This window comes from Danio aesculapii, chromosome 16, assembly GCF_903798145.1.
Source record: "Danio aesculapii chromosome 16, fDanAes4.1, whole genome shotgun sequence".
Classification (NCBI taxonomy): Eukaryota; Metazoa; Chordata; class Actinopteri; order Cypriniformes; family Danionidae; genus Danio; species Danio aesculapii.
The window spans coordinates 20,782,044-20,802,536 of NC_079450.1; the positions used below are offsets into that span (position 1 = coordinate 20,782,044).

The following is a 20,493-nucleotide window of genomic DNA, read 5'->3' on the forward strand; positions in this document are numbered from 1 at the left end:
TTTACCTGGAGTATTTTCAGTCTGATCGAGCCATCAAGCAAGTGATTTGGGCCCAAAACCTGTTTGGAACCGATACTGTTTTGGTCTCAAACCAGGGAGCCAGTGATTTTAGCATGGTGGAAAGATGCAATGTGGATTAACCTTCAACAGTGTCATTGGCATTCAACTGAACTAAATTAAACTGAACTTAATCAGTGACTAAGTACACTAAACCAGTGTTTCTCAACCACATTACAGGGGGACCACCATCTCTGCACATATTCCATGTCTCTTTAACCAAACACACCAGATTCAGATCATCAGCCCATTAGCAGAGACTGAAAGACCTGTATTGGGTGTGACATACAAAGGAGACATCCAAAACATGCAATGCTGATGGTCCTCCAGGAAAATGGTTGAGAAACACTGCACTAAACTGAACTGAATCAGTTTAAATTTATCTGGAACTACACCAATATTCTACCACCACTCTCCTGTTTTCCTGACTTGTTTAAAGGTTCCATTATCCAAAATATTGTTATAGCTTTTTTTACTCTTTTCTTCATTGATATCAAGCTGCTTTGGCAACCTACATTGTAAAACATGCTATAGACATAAAGATGAATTTAATTGATTTATTTTTGCCACCGTTTGAGCCCCTTGCTACCAACTAAGCATTGTTTAAAAGCCACCTTCTAGCCAAGAATTGCTGTTGACCATGCCTATTTATAACCAGTTTTTCCTCATCTTGTGATGGCTACTTCTTGCAAGATGCAACATGCCACACAGCTCCAGTCCTCTCAAACTACTTTCTTGAAGAAAACAGTGAGTTCACTATACTAAAAATGGCAACCCAGGCTCATTCTGAAAACGTACCGCTATATACATTTCTGGAGAATGCCAAATACGTTCCAGGAGCTACATTTTCTTGAAGTTTTTTTTTACGAATCCACCAGAAGCTACTGTGTACGCTTTTTCGAATTTCAAATTTCTCTCGCGAGTGTCATTCGCACCTACTGTTCTCATGTAAATCCACTAGAGGCCGCTATCAACTGACTGAACGACTGACCGAACGACTGACCCACCCTCCTCCTTCCCTAAACCCAACCAATAGTGTTTTCAAAAGCACTGATCGACCTGCCCACCCACTTCCCTAAACCCAACCAACAGTTTTCAAAGGCAATCCAGAAAAAGAAAAGCCCTGGCCTGATTGTTACCACGTTTTCTGATTTTACCACATTCTTACCCTGTTTTTGTTTTTGTCTTACCAGCTTTCTGGAACTGTTCTTCGCTGGACTCGAACCACGTCATCATGGTCAACTCCTCTCTCCATCTCAAGTCCGCCATACAAGCTAACTGGACAAACTAGTAACAGTGGGAAAGCAGTCCATACGGAGGTAAACGTTCAGCTGGTAAGCACGAAAAGGAACGGCGTCATAACGCCCCCTAGACTAAAATCTTTAAAGAATGTTTAAAGCATCTCATTAAATCTATGCCACAAAGAATTAAGGTAGTTGTGAAGACAAATGACCCTGTAATAGCAAGTTGCCAACTAACAAAATGACGACTGGGTGTAAATACTGCAATAATCCATAAATGATCACTGAGATTTTAAATTTATAACATGTCGAATGACTAGTGAAGCCAAACCTCAGCTCAGATTAGCTCATATCCTTTATGATAAATTTGGTGATTAAGTCCTTCATGTTCTTGCTTGACAGCAATAAATAAAAGTGGATCACATACACACATAAACGTCAGAGAAAGGAGAGAATTTCCCTGAGGTAAACTGATCCTCAACTTGAAGCCAGAGGTTAGGGGATGATGTAATGATCATTGTTACTATGGCAACATCAACAGAAACATAAGTAAGCACTGCTGGAATTGTTAGGTCAGCTTCAGTGCATGGCATCACTTCTTCCAGACAGTACTGAGAACCGCCCTACTCTCGCTCTCTCACACACATGGTGGTTTTGTTGGTTTATGAGGACTCTCCTTAGGTGTTATGTATTTTATACTTTAAAAACGTATTATTATATGGCTTTCCCTATCCCTAAACTCAACCCTCACATAAAAAAAAAAACAGTGGAAAATATTGAAGGTGAAAATGCACCGTAAAGTATGATTTTTAACAATTTTGAATTACAAGGACACAGGGCATGTCCTCATAAACCACTGAAACATTGTAATATATAGGTCATATCTTTGTCCCTATACAAATTTGTGTCTTCATAAACCACCAAACTAGTACACACATCTTGCATTGCCAGTAAGGGTTGAGCCACATGTGAATAATGACCTATTCCTTATAGTATCAAGAAATTTACATGTAGAGGTAAAAAGATCATTCACTCTGAAATTTTATTTTGTTGCTAATTTTTTTTCACTCTCAGGTCATCCAATATGTATTTTCCAATATGTAAAACATTTAAAAGTATTTTAGCTCAACCCGTTTTCCTTATTCGTGGAATATAGGTCATTTGTGATCTTAATTTTTAGAGTCAGAAAACATACAAGCAAAACATGCTTCCCTTTTAATACACAGCCTCAGTAAATAATGGTACACACACTGTGTGATTGTATGGTAGATGGAGGACGTGACTGATTTACTTTAAGAACTCAATATATCATCAAGAGCAACACAAATTAATTTTGTGTTGGTTGTATGTTTTGTTTTTATTTTTTCTTTACACTGCAAGTCAATGGCTACTGGCATTTTGAGTCACCAAGGACCACGGTTTAAAGGGGACCTATTATACAAGATTTTAAAAAAGTCTCTGATGTCCCTAGTGTGTGTATGTGAAGTTTCAGCTCACAAATAATTTTTTTTATAACTTTTTGAAACTCCCCCTTTTAGGCTTTGGTCCTAATTATGCCATTTTGGTGACAACGCTTTAAATTCAAATGAGATTGTCTTTTCAAAAAAGGGCCGGAACTACAAATGCCTGTGTATCAGCATAGTGGCAGGTTCAAAACAACCCTAACGTCCTATGCTAACGAGGGAGAGATCATCATTAATAGGCAGGACTTTCCCCCTCTGATGACATGTGCAAATGGAGAATGTGTTTCTGCAGACTGTATTTAGGAAGTGTGATCATAAAAAAAATTATTAATACATTTTAACCATTAGAAGCTGGTTATATTCACACAACTGTTGTCATACAACTGTGTTTTAACGGCTTATAAAAGTGATATTTGCATAATAGGTCCCCTTTAAGCTAAAAACCATCTTTAACATTCTACAGAAGAAGTCATTTTGGATAGGCTGAGGGTGAATAAATACACTGGAAACGTTAATTATTTTGGGTGAACAGTCCTTTAGATCAATATATTTTGAGAAATTAAATTAAAATAAATTTTGCTGATTCATCCAGGTGCATGTAAGCAAGTTTGCCGTGTTTTGAAAACACATAGAGAGACTTTCAAAAATCTGCCTTGATTAAAAATTCATCAAGAACAAAGTGAATTGCTAATGAGCTGACTCAGATGTTCAGCAGGTGCTGTCAGTCCTCCACCGCACACTTGAGTATGCATGATGTTTTCTTGTATGACAGGCTTCATAGCTTTAAAAATACAATAACGAACATCAAATATGTCCTGCAGTGTGACATGCATCTAAAACTATATGAATAAATCTTTTTCATGTGACTTTTACTGTCTCAAATGAACTGAGGTAGGGCTGCACAATATCAAGCATCGATATCTCAATGTGTGCGTCCGCCATAGTCACATCGCAAGATATGCAATGTTAAGTTGGGATTATAAATGACCAGAAACCACCGGTCAAAACACATGAGATTTGTGGAGTCACTGCAGAATTCAACCATAATAGTGTGAAATTTTATTATGTGCATGTGTTTTTAAAGCCTGTGTCTATGTGAGTATTTTAAGAGAGCTTAAAGCAATTTAAAAGTGCATAAAGAGGTTTAATAAACATTATTTTTATTGAATTACCTATGTAATGAAGACTATGCAGTGTTATTTCACCCCCTACAAAATCATCCCAATCAATCCAAAGTATTGACTTTGCAAATAGAGCATCTGATGAAAGGGTATATACAGTGCAAGAAATTGTTGCAAATTTATAAAAAATAAAAAAACCTGAAAAATCACGTTCATAAGTATTCACAGCTCACTACTTTGTTGATGCACCTTTGGCAGCAATTACAGCCTCAAGGCCCTTCTCCCCCGATCACTCAGTACTCTAGGAAGAGTCCATCTCTAGGAAGAGAGAAACATCTTCCACTTACGGATGATGGAGGCCGCTGTGCTAATTGGAACTTTCATAGCAGCAGAAATGTTTCTGTAAGCTTCCACAGCCTTGTGCTTCTAGACAATCCTGTCTCAGAGGTCTACAGACAATTCCTTTGTCCTCATGCTTGGTTTGTGCTTTGACATGCACTGTCAACCCTGGGACCATATGGAGGTGTATGCCTTTTCAAATCATGCCCAATCAACTGAGCTTACCACAGGTGAACTGCAATTAAGCTGCTGAAACATCCCTAGAATCATCAGTGGAAACAGAACGTACCTGAGCTCAATTTAGAGCTTCACAGCAAAGGATGTGAATACTTACGTACATGCGATTTTTCAGGTTTTTTATTTTTAATAAATTTGCAACAATTTCATCTGTTAGGACACATTTAAAATAAAGAAGAAACAAATGTGGAGCAGTTACAGTTTAGTTTTGCTTTTAATAATTAAAAACATAAGTTTAAAAATAAATTACCAAAATGTAGTCAGTTTTAATCTTTTAGTAGTTCTTTTTAAGGTCGCTTAATAATTAGTGCACAATTCATAAATACAAAAACATATTTTTTGTACCTTTAAGCTACACAGTTTATACAACTCAATATCCTGCACATATTTTACAATATTTTTAGATTGTGTAAGCAAAAGTATTGCACAGGTTACATATAAATGTCTGTAAAATTCACACAAAAGTATTGATTCTCTTTCTAACAGGTTGTATCCGAGACACTGAATATTCCTAAACTATTCTGAGGTTGTATTCTACAAAAGTAATGAAGATTAATAATTTATATATTGATTTAAAAGATTTCTAAAAACAAATAATTTATCAAATTTCGATGAATTCCAGAATCCTGAAGAACATTGATCAGCATGATAAATAAAATAAGCATCAGAAATGTTTTCCGCATTAGTAAAAAGAAATGTTTTCTAAACACCTAATGATTTCTGGAGGATCATAAAATGGCTGTTGAAAATAATATAAAGTACGGATAAAAATCTCTAACCTCAGGCATTTGAACAGTAGTGGACATGTTTTGATCTTAGTGTCAGGTAATAAAAGTGCCCAAAAAGGCACATAGTTTAAACACTGCAAACTCACTGAGCTCATAGAATCTAAACACTGGACATTGTGTGTTAGAAAAAGGTATCTTCACTGTCCTCTTTGACTGGACTGAGATGAGACTTCCTCTGTTTGGAAATGGCGGCCCACAGACGACACATCATCCCGCCTCTGAGGAACAAATACAGCACCACACATTTACTTCACATTATTGTAGTCTCGATGAGTACACTGTAAATACCCTGTTGTTATAACTTAACATTGGGTCAAATATAGACAAACCCAACATTGGTTTGTTTTTCCAATTTAATTTACATTATCGTTTTTAACTTAATGGTTGGGTTTGTTCATATTTGACCCAGCATTTTGTAAATTTCATAAAGAAATGAATTATATTAGTAATACTTTAGGCCACAAGTCATGCTATTAATTACTGGCTTATTACCTGCCTTTTATTAAGATGTTAACTGCTCGTTAGTAGTTATAAAGTATGATCTACATCCCTAATCCTACCCACTAAACAATCAAAGCAAACTTTAAGGTAAGTCAACATCTGTAAGGTGTGAATAATACTGATACAGTAAACCACAAACTCTGTACACAAAACAAATTATGATAATCAAATCTGAGCATTCAAGTAAAGGAAGCAGCCATCATTATTCAAATACATACTGCAACATTACAAATTGTGAAGTTAAGTGACTACATTTCCCCCAGGCTAAAAACTCTTTCAGATGGGGTGCTAGTGGCTGGGATGCACAAGAAAAGAAACCAAAAAGCCACTCTGGTGGCATTAGTACCAAAAGTGTATATTGCATACAAAGTGTGAAGCAGATTGGTTAGCTCTACGTACATGAATCGCACTGCGCACACAGCATTCTGAAATGTTTTCAACCAGGGGCGCCTGGAAAATGTGCGCGAGTCACTTGCGCGCCTCGATTGGAAGTAACCCATAAGCTTATTGGCATTCCTTCCAAGACGTGCACCCAGCAGTAACATTTTAATAAAACTATAGCGCTTCATACCGAAACTTCTGAACTTTATCATTATTTATCGTAACTTTTTTTTATCATTATAGACAATGGTGTTCGGTCAATAAATATATGATGCAGCTAAATACAGAATTAATAGCCCCCCTGTAATTTTTTTCCCCAATTTCTGTTTAACGGAGAGAAGATGTTTTCAACACATTTCTAAACATAATAGTTTTAATAACTCATTTCTAATAACTGATTTCTTTCATCTTTGAAATGATGACAGTAAATAATATTTGACTAGATTTTTTCCAAGACACTTCTATACAGCTTAAAGTGACATTTAAAGGCTTAACTATGTTAATTAGGTTAACTAGGCAGGATAAAGTAATTAGGCAATTGTTTAATGATGGTTTGTTCAGTAAACTACCGAAAAAAATATAGCTTAAAGGGGCTAATAACATTGACCTTAAAATGGTTTTTAAAAATTTAAAACTGCTTTTATTATAGCCGAAATAAAGCAAATAAGACTTTCTTCAAAAGAAAAAATATTATCAAACATCCTGTGAAAATTTCCTTACTCTGTTAAACATCATTTGTGAAATATTGGAAAAAGAAAAGAAAAAATAATAATCAAATGGGGGCTAATAATTCTGATTTCAACTGTATATAAGATACCGTTTTATCAGCCCAGCCCTAAACTGTATTCTAATATTTTCCCAATACATTGGCTTATTTTTACTGATGTAAAAAAAGACTTACTTGATGCCACAGTACTGCAAATCATCTTTGCAGGCGAAATGGAGGAGACTATCCAGAGTGAACTCATGAAAGACAAGCTTAAAGTAAAAAAAATGAGAAAATAAAAATGTCACCATTAAATGATACAACAATAAATACACATTAGCAACCAAAGCTTGTGATTAAAAGTCATATATTTTTCATATTTCCACTTACTAGTTCTATTGTTTTCTCATCCACTGGAACATTTCTTAACCAGCGCACCATAGCAGAGTTTTGAGCATTATGGGATGTATGTTTATTATCTGTAGAAAAGAAGAAGAAAAAAACTTGTGTAGTAAAGTGAAAATACTGTCCAGAACTGTTTATAGCTCATTAAACAGCTGTGCCCAATAAAGTGGCCGTATGTAAGTGTAGCAAATCTGTGTAATGAGCTATAAACAGTTCTGGACAGTATTTTCACTTTACTACACAAGTACATATTTTAAGCATCTGCATTTTATCAGAGTATTTATATTTTAGCAATCTTTAACATTTACTTTACTACATTCCAAAACAAAATATTGCACTTTTCACTCCAGTACATTTCCTAAATAAATGAAGAAATAGTGGTATTTGTTTTGTGAATAAGTTAAATTTATTCGGTTAACAAAAATTGGTTCAAAAATTGCACTGAACAATTAATTTGTGAATTACTGACAACTTTTCATGAGTCAACAACTCACTGGTTCAAATGATTTGTTCAGAGGGAGTCTAGATAAAATGATTCACCGATTCAAATGATTAATTCAGAGTGGTGCTGGGTTGCATTCGGAAGGGCTCACCCCTATGCTCTTGTTCCTTTCAGAGGGTCCCTCTGAAGGGAATTAGAGCATAGGGGATAAGTCCTTCCAAATTGAACGCAGTGTGCGACACCAAACATCTTCCCTGCTCAAAGGATAATGGCTTGAACTGTCCATCAGTTGTATCCTTCAAAATCCTTAATTCCGAAAGGGCCCTTCGAAGTGGCCAGTTTTAAGCACTTCGCTTTGGAACGGTACTTCAGTATGGCAGCCATTATTTGTTTTACTGCTAAGTGCCCCTTGGAGAGTGATACATCTCATTTGGAACGTAAATGATTTGCTGATTCAAATGATCTGTTCAGAGTGAGTCTCCAATAAAAGACTCATGATTCAAATGATCCGTTCTGAGTGAGACTCCAGTAAACGATTCACTGATTTTACAAAGTGATCTGAATGGGGTTCAGTGTGGTTTCACACATTTTCACTTGAATTATCAGTTTCATAAGTTTTGGTAATTCAAGTTTCCTAAAAAATATACATTCATCAGTAAGTACTTTTACATCTACTACTATAGTATATATTACTTTTATGACCTAAAGATGATTAATTGCCATTTATTCTCCATGATGTGAGTTTAAACCCTTATAAGTTTCTGTCTTCTGTAGAACACAAAAGAAGATATTTTGAAGAATGCTGCTTGCTGGCAACAATCACCTTTCATAGTAGGAAAAAAAAATTACCATGGAAGTCAATGGGTGTCAACAATGATTATATGCATTTAAGCACATGCAGTTAAAAACGCAAGCCCTCGGGATAAGCCATAAACTTGGGTTTGTCTACATAATGTAAATGTTATAAGCTATTACAGGGAGTGTTCCAGTATCAAAGACTCCACCCAGAACTGAAGGCAAGCAGCAGCATGTAGAGTAATTGTGAATGAATGTGACACAGATCGCTCTACGGCCACACCTTTTGACTGCCTCAGGCAAGAACTTTTGCTCAAATGGAGGAAACAGTTCATTAAAAATAACAACAACTGTTCATTGGTGAATACAGTGTCCACTTCTGAAATGAAAGTGATACAAATAAATAAATGTGAGCCACCTGTAACAGCAGACGCAGCCTTGTGTTCCAGGGCATTGATGTGTCTTTCTTTGGACTGAAGTGAGGTCTTCAGGAGTTGCTGGAATTCTTTCTCCTTTTCATTAAGCTGCGTCAGCAATCTGAAATAATGTGAGCAGTTCACAACAGCATTAAGTTTGTGTAGTTTATTTATTACTTAACAGCTTTCATTCACTGCCCTCTTGTGGTTAGTTGGAAATATGAAAGTCATTTTCTTTTGATGACATCGTCAAAGCTCTTAGGTCTCATTTATAGATGTGGCTTACATACAGTATAAATACCATTAAGGAGAGTACAAACAAAAAAGCCGTACGGTTAAAACTGTATGTTTGTTTGACACTTTTAAGTTATTGTGAGTTAGCAAGGCCCACCATTATTTATATGTAATAAGTTTATTTGTTTTGCTTTTTCTTTTATTTTATTTTGTTTCACCTATTGAGTTTTTGTATCTCTATATAAGTTTATATACATACACACTTTCATTTTTTGTTTACCTCTGGCATTGTTTTGTATGTATTGTTCTTGCATTAATTAAAATAGATGTGGCCTACAGATGCTTCTGTGAAGTTTCTTAGACTTGCTGGTGAAATTTTATTCTTATTCTTATAAAGATACCAACTCTAATAGACTTCTTATGTGAAACAGAACATTTTATGAACTCACTTATATTAATTAATAATAAAGAAATGTGCTTCTTAAATATGATAAAAAATATGATGAGATCTTTCATGCAACCTGATTCTTTTTTATTGTAATATTAATTTAATTTATTTATTTATATTTTCCTTCTCTCTTATTTCATGCTTATCCAATGTGAATATTGTGTAAAAGGATTGTATTTGTTTACTGTATTCTTTATATTCATTCATTTTCTTTTCGGCTTAGTGCCTTTATTAATCAGGGGTTGCCACAGCGGAATGAACCACCAACTTAAGCAGCGGACGCCCTTCCAGCCGCAACCTGGGAAACACCTATACTCTCTTACATTCACACACATACACTACTGCCAATTTAGCTTTTTCAATTCACCTATACCACATCTCTTTGGACTGTGGGGGAAACCGGAGCACCCAGAGGAAACCCACGTCAACACAGGGAGAACATGCAAACTCCACACAGAAATGCCAAAATTAAAGGGGCTCTGAATACTTTCTGTATTTACTGTATATGATATTTTTCAACAAAAGTACTGATACCTCCTGGACTCCAAGCGAAGTTCTGACAGCTCCTTTGCAAGTGAACTGTAACTGGAGATGAGGTCAGTGGGTAAACTGTTACATGTGGAATGACCTTCTTCAGGATCTTTAGGGATAACCAATGTTTCTTTGTCCTTGGCGAGGGGCGTGACGGTTGATTCAGAATCAGCCTCTGTGGGATGTTCGGATTCTGGTGAACCTTCCTCATTTTCAAATGAAGACTGCAGCTGAAGCTTGAGCTCTGGATTGCAAAGACAGTACGCCAAAAAACAGAAGATTTAGTGATTTGATGTAATTTACTGTTGTACTTTAAGTAGTATTTTTTTCACACAATACCAGGGAGCAGAACTGTGATTGCATCTTGTACAGCCTGCCTCAGCAAGTTGTCCAAAGCAAACATCCAATGAGGTTTAATCTGCTGTTTCCTCAGAACCTTCTTGACCTATAAACATAAACACATATATACAGAAGAAGTCTGAATTATTCGCCCCCGATTATTTTTTTAAATAGGTTAATTAGGTTAACCAGGCAGGTTAGGGTAATTAGGGAAGTTATTGTATAGCGATGGTTTGTTCTGTAGACTATCGAGAAAAAAATTTGCTTAAAGGGGCTAATAATTAAAAAAAAATAATGACTGCTTTTATTCTAGCTGAAATAAAACAAATAAGACTTTCTCCTGAAGAAAAAATATTATCAGACATACTGTTATAATTTCCTTAATCTGTTAAACATCATTTGGAAAATATTTTAAAAAAAGAAGAAAAAAAAATCAAAGAGAGGCTAATAAATCTGACTTCAACTGTACATTCCATATTATTAATGCAACATTTACACATATGTGTATGACTTCTTTTTTTTTTTTGTTGAATATTTTGTTAAACACCTCTACATAAAAGGCGGTCTATAGTGTGTTTTAAATGGTGTGATAATATCACCTTTGGAGGAGTCTGACAATGAATATTTTATTTCATGTAGAGTCAGTACTACATTTCTTCTGATTCTTACTTTGCAGTTTTTGAAGATGTTTTCCATTGTATGAATGTGTGTATATGAATACATTTTAACTAGATTTTACTTTTACTACATTCAATATTGAGCGTGTCTAGTCAAACCAAAAATGAGTATAATTATATTGTATCTAATGTGTGCTGGTCACTATACAGTTCATTTTTATAAGTGAGGATAGAAAAATAAAGTAAGCTTTTTTTAAACTGTACTAGTTTATATACAGTTGAAGTCAGAATTCTTAACCCTCCTGAATTATTAGCCCTCTGTACCCCCCTCCCCCATAACTCATTTCTATTAACAGATTTATTTTATCTTTGCTATGATGACAGTAAATATTATTTGACTAGTTATTTTGACACTTCTATACAGCTTAAAGTGACATTTAAAGGCTTAACTAGGTTAATTAGGTTAACTAGGCAGATTATGGTAATTAGGCAAATCATTGTATAGCAGTGGTTTTTGTCTGTAGACTATTGAATAAAATAAGGCTTAGGATGTTTAATAATTTTGACGTAAAAATGGGTTTTAAAAAAATTAACTGCTTTTTATTGTAGTTGAAATAAAACAAGTAAGACTTTCTCCACAAGAAAAAAAATTATATATTATATTATATTATATTATATTATATTATATTATATTATATTATATTATATTATATTATATTATATTATATTATATAAATTTCAGTTTAGGCACCACTGCACCATCTGCATAAACCAGAAGTTGCTTAGACTTAGTATGTTGATGAAACATAATGTTGAGTAGGGGGCTGGATTTTATTTGCGCATCAGTCTCTCATTGCAAAGTAATGGTAAGAGGGGTGTGGTTAAGGTTATTGGTATACAGTTGCTATGTAAAGCCCTCGGGTTGACGTCAATAGAAGGACCGCCACTTCAAAACGCCGAAAGAAGTCCAGACATTGGTTGTAGATTATCAAAACAATAGTTTTTTTAGTGATTAATTTAGAAATTAATTATTCATTTTAAAAATAGCATTGTAATCCTTGACTTCATGTGGACTTATAGATTATTATCTATTCCCTCGATTTGCCATTAATAGGTACAGTGCTCTGCATATACAAGTACACTCCTAACAAATCTATATCTTTTAAATTCATATTTTTAATAGGAACACTACAATATTATATTTGTGCATATACATTAGATTAGTCAGTACTAAAGCCAAATCTGGAGCTTATCTAACCAAATACCTTACGATAACTGTCTAAAAACTAGTACACCCAAATTTATGTTATAGAAAAAAATATTAAATACAAATAAAAAGAGAAATGAAAAAATGTAAAAAAAAATTTTTAAACCAAGAAGCACAAAAAATGATATATTTATTTGACATTTTGCAGGTTGTAATTTATTTTTGCAATATTTTGCTTGAATTTAATTGTGTAATCTTTTAATTTCTAAATGTGTTTGGTGACTAAAATATTATTTTTGTATTATATTATCTGTTTAGTAAATCTGTTTTGTTTAAATGCACCAAAATACATTGCCTATATTCACTGAGAAATGGATACAAATATTCTTTTTCGAAATGGGGTGTACTCAATTATGCCAAAAATCTTAGAATGACCAAGAGGCGACACTCAATAGAACATTCCATTGCAACAGCAGTGCCCCGCAACAGCCCTGTGATTCCGCCATTTTGGAGTGAAAGTGATCTGCCGTCCATTGGATCTTATTGCTGTTGCGATGGCAAGCAGCTGCTTTGTTTTTTATTTATTACTTTAAAAAGCACATTAAAGCTGAGATACAACCTGAAAAACATCAATACAACACTTACAATCAAAGACTGGTGATCATCAGCACTTTTAATAGTTAATTTTACAGACTTGTTTAATATATTTTAACCATATTTGTTTTTAGTGAAAATGTCACTTTTAGGTGAAATTGCTTTAAAGGACTTTAATGTAATAGTTTACACACTGGCATAATACAAATGAATACTGGCATGTTTAAATTAAATTAACATGACTTTAAAAATCTATTGATAACAGATTGACAGTAATTTGTGTTGCAGTATATTATAATAGTTTATAGTATTTTTTCCAGTGTTGTCTATTAAATAAAGACTAATAAAGTGTTTATGTAAAAAGCCACTTTGTCCAAAATGATTGAATTCTGACACATAAATTCATCATTTTTTTATTCATGATTTTAAATGCTGTCATTAAAAATCCTGGAGGCCATACAAACCAGATAAAGTAGTTTTTGTTGTGGGTCATGAGTTTTAAAGTCATCTCATTGAATAAATTCTACAGGAATTCTCTTCCTTGTCAGGGTCATTATAATGCCAAATGCACAACTCAACTCAAGCTCAACTGTGACAATGAGCACTTATCAGGATCAGCTACTGGATTTTCAAACCTGGATTTTCACAGCTCCTTAAAAGACATCCAAAATCTTAGCTTGAGACACTTATTTGCTTACAAGTAGCTGCATTTCAAAGGGCTTATGAAGGGGCCAGGTTGGGTCAACAGAATCAGAGCTCAAGCAATGAGAATAAAATCTTGCTGTGTTTTCCAATGTGGAGCCAGTAGCCCCAAAGAGCTGCTCTAAAACCACCCTTAACGGGACAGTTTACCCAAAAATAAAAATTGTGCCATCATTTACTCACCCTTTACTTTAGATAAGCCCCTTGGAATTTCTTTCTTCTTTGAATAAAAAGGAAGATAATTTGAAAAATGCTGAAACCCACTGACTTCCATAGTATTTGCTTTTCCGACTATGCTTGTCAGTGGTTACAGCTTTAACAGTGGTTTTCAGCTTTATCCAAATTATCTTCTTTTGTGTTCAACAGAAGAAAAAAGCTCATAAAGCTTTATAACCACTTGAGGCTGAGTTAATAGCGAATACATTTTCATTTCTGGGTGAACTATCCTTTTAACATGCCTCTGTAAAGCAACATCATTTATCAAAATGGAAAAAAATACTCTATGATAGACTGAAACGTTTGGTCTACAGACTTTCAGGTCTACTCTATAATCTTTTTCATAAGCGTATTGTGTATTTGTTATGACATCTGTTAGCATAAGTAGCCTTTAGTGTCACATATCATTATGTTTCTTCATAATATCATCATCAATCCACATCAAATGGATATCAGGGGTTATTTCAGACACTCTCTGTTTGCTTTACATGCCACAGATGTCCTCTTAGGAGGTCCTTGGTAAATAAAAGCCACAATAGGAGTCTAGACCTTCTGCCTTGAGTTTATAACAGACTAAGGTAAAGACAAAAAAAACATACGGCATCCTGAAAGCTGAAGAGCACCGCCTGCAGGCTGCTGAGAGGCACAGAGGAGTTTAAAAGGCTGGAGCGTAAAGTCAGCAGGCTGCTGGTCAGGAGTCTTTTGTCTGGAGAGCGGATGTTTTCTCGGAGGCAGCCAATCAGTTCGCTGATGTGATCTGAGGTGATGCACGGCTCCTCCGCCTGCGAGGGAAGAAAAAATTACTTCGTACACCTCAATTCAGACTAGTGGTGTGACAACCTTCACCATCAGACATCTCTGATGATAAAATCTCTCATGACAGGGGAGAATGTGAATGTACCTGCGGCAGTGTTTCCTGAATGTTTTGAACTACATGGGTGATGTCCTCTGTAAGGATCCTGTGTAGCGTATCCCTCCGCTCACTGTCCTTTCTCAGCATGAACAGACCTAGATTCTCTCCAGAACCTGATGGACTTGTGGTCATGTCTATTTGAGGCTCATCTGGCACTCTATAAACAGAAAACACAGAAAAAAATGAAGGCGAACAAGCGATTTCAGGTCCTGGAAGTAAAGTGCCCTCCTGATATTAGCACCTATTGTAAATATGAGCAGAGATGCCTGTGAGAAACAAATCTTTATTGTTCAACCTTTTTATATTTTCCCCCCAAAAATGAAGATGCTTGAGTTTGCTTTTGGATAAGAGAGGAGGCTTTTTTGAGAGAAGAGACACTTTCAATTTTTGGTGAAGTCAGTGATGTGGGTGTAGTTTTGGAAGCTTTCTGAATCCAGAGACCCTTGGCTATTTTTACCTCTCAAACCTCCATTTTCCTAACATTGTGTTTGGACAAGATAAACAAACATAATTTCAGGCTGATTCATAACATTTCCAGTTCACAGAAATTTCTTAACCCTTTCACAGTTTTAATCACTCCCGCTGTTTTTTTAATATGACCATTATTTAGATCACTTCAAAGTTTCCATGATGACGCAACAAGTTAATCACAAGAATCCTGATTATTTTTTGCTTAAATATATTTTGTTTCGGCAACGCAGTGGCGCAGTAGTTAGTGCTGTCACCTCACAGCAAGAAGGTCGCTGATTCGAGCCTCGGCTGGGTCAGTTGGCGTTTCTGTGTGGAGTTTGCATGTTCTCCCTGCGTTCGCGTGGGTATCCTCCGGGTGCTCCGGTTTCCCCCACAGTCCAAAGACATGTGGTACAGGTGAATTTAGTAGGCTAAATTGTCCGTAGTGTATGAGTATGTGTGGATGTTTCCCAGAGATGGGTTTCTGCTGGAAGGGCATCCGCTGCGTAAAACAAATGCTGGATAAGTTGGCGGTTCATTCCGCTGTGGCGACCCCAGATTAATAAAGGCACTAAGCTGAAAAGAAAATGAATGAATGAATAAATATTTTGTTTCTTTTTGCTCTTTTCTAAAAATATTCTCAAACATTCTAATTATATTGTGAAACATCTGATATTTCAAATCTCAAATATTTATAGGAACATGTATTTTTGTGTGTGTGCTTATAATGTATTTACATGTACTTCATAATACACTTCATTGAACATGTACACATAAACATCACCTATATACACCATACAACTACTGCAGATTAACTATGTTTATATGTAATAACTTTAACTGTTAAAGGCTATTAGTTACTAGTTAATTAGTTAAATTTATTCGTAACTACTAAAGTTATGGTAACTAGTAATGACCATAACTTTTTTGATTTTGATTGTAATGCAATAATGTACACTTTCTGTAAAGCTGCTTTGAAACAATAATTATTGTGAAAAGAGCTATACAAATAAACTTGAATTGAATTGAATGTATTTCGTCATTTAACAAGCAGCAATAAAAGGGACCTTGCACCCCGGCACTACCGGTGGCCATAGGATGACAGAGAACAGTGAACAATAATAATTTAAGCTGAAATATCTATCCACCCATCCATCCATCTAAATAAAAATAATTATGACTTCAAAAGGTTAATTATTGTCTTGATGGTGGAAATGAGCATTTTTTAAAATTACAATGTAAAATATTAATAGGCATACACTTCAAAATTTGTTTTCTGTCCTTTATATGTCTACAGAATGAGTCAATGTTTGTTCTTTCTTGTTCTGTGTATATATATAAAATCTTAAAATAAAGTAATAAACAAAGAAAATTCTCATATAAATTCATGTAGATGCCAATAATTCTGACATTTTTTCATAAAACAATCTGAGAAAACAAAACAAAAGATCAAATAATAAAGACATTTTTACAGCCTTCTTGGCTCATATTTATCACCAGTGCCAGTATGACTGGAAGACATAGTGTTAAATTATATGGACACAATTGCGGGAATCTGGAATGTGATGCATGGACTCACGTCAGGAAGCCACTGTTGCTGGGAGGACTTTCTGCCATATTGTTTCCTTTGAAGGCAGAAGTGGCTCTTCTCAAATCAAAAGAGCAGGACAGTTCATTGTGCTCCACATCTGTGTTCTCCACACGCAATGCAATGGGAACCGACATGCTCCTGTGAAATTCTCCTATAACACAAGACAAATAATCTCAAAGTTCTAGTAATCGAATTAATCGAATTTGAATGAATCGAATGCACAAGAAATTTGCTTTATTATATATAAAGATCAAAATACAACTGTCCGGAAAACTTATTGGACACTTTGGAAGGAATATATTTACTTCATTTAATGTTTTCTGAATTTCTAACTGAATAATAGATTATTAAGAAAAATGTTCATAAAAAATTAACCATGTCAGGCATGTTTATCATATAAATAATTTAATAAAATATTAAAATAACCTATAATGAAATGTAGTATGATCATGTTATACATTTTAAAAAGTACCATACTAGTCAGAATAAACATGGCTTTTTTCACCAAAAATTGAAATGAGTAAATCAGCTTTTGCTGAATGAAGATGGGATATTCTTTCTCTTACATTTGAGATTTATTTTCACATAAGTAAACTCTTTACATCCATTTAATATGTTTTATATACAAAACCACTTCACTAAATTCAATTTGATGCACACAACTAAATCCTTTTGAGCAATGAAGAGCGTATTAAAACTCCCAGGAAAATATATCATGGCTTCACCTCAATGTTAGATGCCTTTTGTTTTGGTGGTCAGTTGTGGAAATAACCATTTGGTAGAAACGAATAGTTTATATAACCTAAATTTTAAAGATCTATAACACAAATATTTTATATATTTTTTAATTATAACTTTTTATTTATTTTAGATTTAATTGCAAAAAAAACAATTTAATTAAAAACTAAATAAATTGACTGCATAGCTGTATAAACATTCATGGACATTAGAGGGCAATAATTGCACAGGAAGCAAAATCTTTCTGACCAGTGAAGAGCTTATTAAAACTCCAGAGAAATATATAATGGCTTCACCTGAATGTTAAAAGCCTTTTATTTTGGAAAAAATTAAACTTCGGTCGAAACTAAGGCTGTGTCCTAAAACGCATACTTCCATACTATGAAGTAGGCTAAAAACAGTATGCGAGCAAAGTAGTGTATCCGAATTCATAGAATTCGAAAAACAATATGCGAGAAGTACCCAGAAGACCTGCTACTTCCGGCGAGATTCTGAAGTGCGCATCTGATGTTTGTTGCTAGAACAAATATCGTTGCGGCCGGAAGTTAATGATAATTATTTATATTATTTATTAAATTTCCCACTTATTGTATTTTATTAACGTCGACCCCCACCCCAACCATCTACTAATGTAAATACAGTATTGTACAGAGTATTATTTATGCTATCTATTAAATTACCCAATAAATTGTATTTAACACCTACCCCCACCCCAACCCTAAACGTAAAGCGTCACAGTACTGTAAAAATATTATTTATTGTTACACAGCATCATAAAAAATGCTGTATGCTCAAGTTCCATTCATATTACACACATTCATACTGTATTGAATGTACTTTTCTAACAGCTGAGGTCTAAATTCAAATTCAAATGCAGTACCTACTAATAGTAGGCTATTTCGGATGCAGCTTAATATTTTATATAACCTAAATAAAAATAATAATAATACAAATATTTAATATTATACTTTTTATTATAACTTTTTATTTTTAAAAAATATTTATTTTAGATTTAATTGCAAAGAAAATAATTTTAAGAATTTTTTTTTTACTGCGTAACTGTATAAACATTCATGGACATTAGAGGGCAATAAAAAGCAGTGAGTGTGCAATGACTACATTTTGTTTAAGTTAAAAGTGCCAAAGTAACACCCTTTTACAGCTGTTGTTTTTGAACATGGTTGTACTTGCTCACCGGCAGGTTCTTTCAGGCTGTTGTCAGCCAGAGGTTTTAGTCTCTTTTTAGCACTGGCCTTCAGAAAGCTGTTCTTCAGGAGCTCTGATGCCGTGGTTCTCTTGTCTGGGTTTGGCTCAAAGCAGCACATGATGAAGTCTTTGGCTTGCTCCGACATGCACTCCGGCACTGCAGGGTGAATCTTAAACATGCCCACCTGCAGAAAAACAATTACTCACTAAACCTCATGTCATGTTTTATAGCTGATTTTCACATTTATTAGAAATTAGACTTCAGCTACTTGCCAGAGAAATAAGGCCAAAATAACCAATTAAATTAGCATGAATACAATGGCATGTAACAGACATTTTAAACACTAATTTAAATTAAATAAAAAACTAATAAAAAGACTACAACACATCAAAAATATATTTAAAAATTTTTTAAATAAAAGGCAGAATTAAAAGGCAAAAATAAAACACAATTACCTAAACTTCTTTAAAATGAAATATATATATATATATATATTATATCTATAAAGAATATATGGAAAAAGTAAAGAAAATGGAACATAAATGTCCATATAGGCTAGATAAACATAAAAACTAATAAAGAGTCAAAAATGCAAACCCAAATGGCAACTGAAACTTAAATGAAAAAAGTCTATAAAACCATAGACTTAAAAGAAGGTAAAAACACAAAACAATGACTAGGACTAAAACTTTAAACTGTAAAATTAAATCAAGAAATAAATGTTTATACATTTAAGAATAATAATAACACTATAAAAATGTATAGATATTTAAAAAAAATTATAAAGGAAATGTCAAAAACAGAAAACAAAATTACAATAAAAATGTGAATAAATAAACAACACAAAAATGTCCATTTAATTAACTTTTAACAAACAAATAAAAAGAAAAAAATAACAAAATTTTTAATTGGAATGAAATTATATGATGTGCTTAAAAAACAATAACACGTATAAAAAATAAATAAATACTATTTTTGCAAAATATTCTATTTTATAAATATTAATAAAATAATATTAAATATATAGTTGAAGTCAGAATTATTAGCCCCCTAAATTATTAGCCCCTCTCTCAATGGAGAGATTTCTTCAACACATTTCTAAACATAATAGTTTTAACAACTCGTCTCTAATATCTGATTTATTTTATCTTTGCCATGATGACAGTATATATAAATTGACTAGATATTTTTCAAGACACATTTATACAGCTTAAAGTGACATTTAAAGGCTTAACTAGGTTAATTAGGTTAACTAGGCAGGTTAGGGTAATTAGGCAAGTTATTGTATAACAATGGTTTGTTCTGTAGACTATCAACAAAAATATAGCTTAAAGGGGCTAATAATTTTGACCTTAAAATGGTGTTTAAGCTGCTTTTATTCTAGCAGAAATGAAAGAAATAAGACTTTCTCCAGAAGAAAGAATATTATCAGACACACTGTGAAAATTTCCTTGCTCTGTTAAACACCATTTGGGAAATATTTAAAAAGAAAATGAAAAAAAAAATCAAAAGGGGTTTAATAATTCTGGCTTATACATTCAACTGTATTTATGTTTAAAAAATATAGCAGTACATCAGCATAAACTAAGGTTGTGCGATTCATCAAAATCATATCGCAATCATGATTTGAAATGTTGAAAATGAATTTGGTTTGGTATGTGCATCGTCTGTAGTGACTGACTGAAATGTAATGTACTATAAAAATATCATTTGTCATTTCATTTTCAGAGGACAGTTATCTATAGACGCAATAGTTGCAGAATTTTAAAGCAGTTTAACGATTTAATTACTTCTAATTGGATAATACGTTATTC

General features: G+C 33.8%; 1 protein-coding gene across 1 annotated transcript in view; it reads right to left on the reverse strand.

Moving 5' to 3' along the window:
* Positions 1–4,720: 4,720 nt before the first annotated feature.
* Positions 4,721–20,493, reverse strand: part of si:ch211-1i11.3 (mitogen-activated protein kinase kinase kinase 5) — a 52,917-nt gene continuing 37,144 nt past the window's right edge. The window contains exons 19-28 of the mRNA XM_056475010.1: positions 18,668–18,863; positions 16,723–16,885; positions 14,682–14,850; positions 14,380–14,562; positions 10,445–10,550; positions 10,109–10,349; positions 8,895–9,013; positions 7,225–7,313; positions 7,030–7,106; positions 4,721–5,464 (exon numbers count right to left, since the gene is read on the reverse strand). Of these exons, the coding sequence (XP_056330985.1) occupies positions 5,368–5,464; positions 7,030–7,106; positions 7,225–7,313; positions 8,895–9,013; positions 10,109–10,349; positions 10,445–10,550; positions 14,380–14,562; positions 14,682–14,850; positions 16,723–16,885; positions 18,668–18,863 (1,440 nt within the window). The 3' untranslated portion in view covers positions 4,721–5,367. The remainder of the gene's footprint in view (positions 5,465–7,029; positions 7,107–7,224; positions 7,314–8,894; positions 9,014–10,108; positions 10,350–10,444; positions 10,551–14,379; positions 14,563–14,681; positions 14,851–16,722; positions 16,886–18,667; positions 18,864–20,493) is intronic.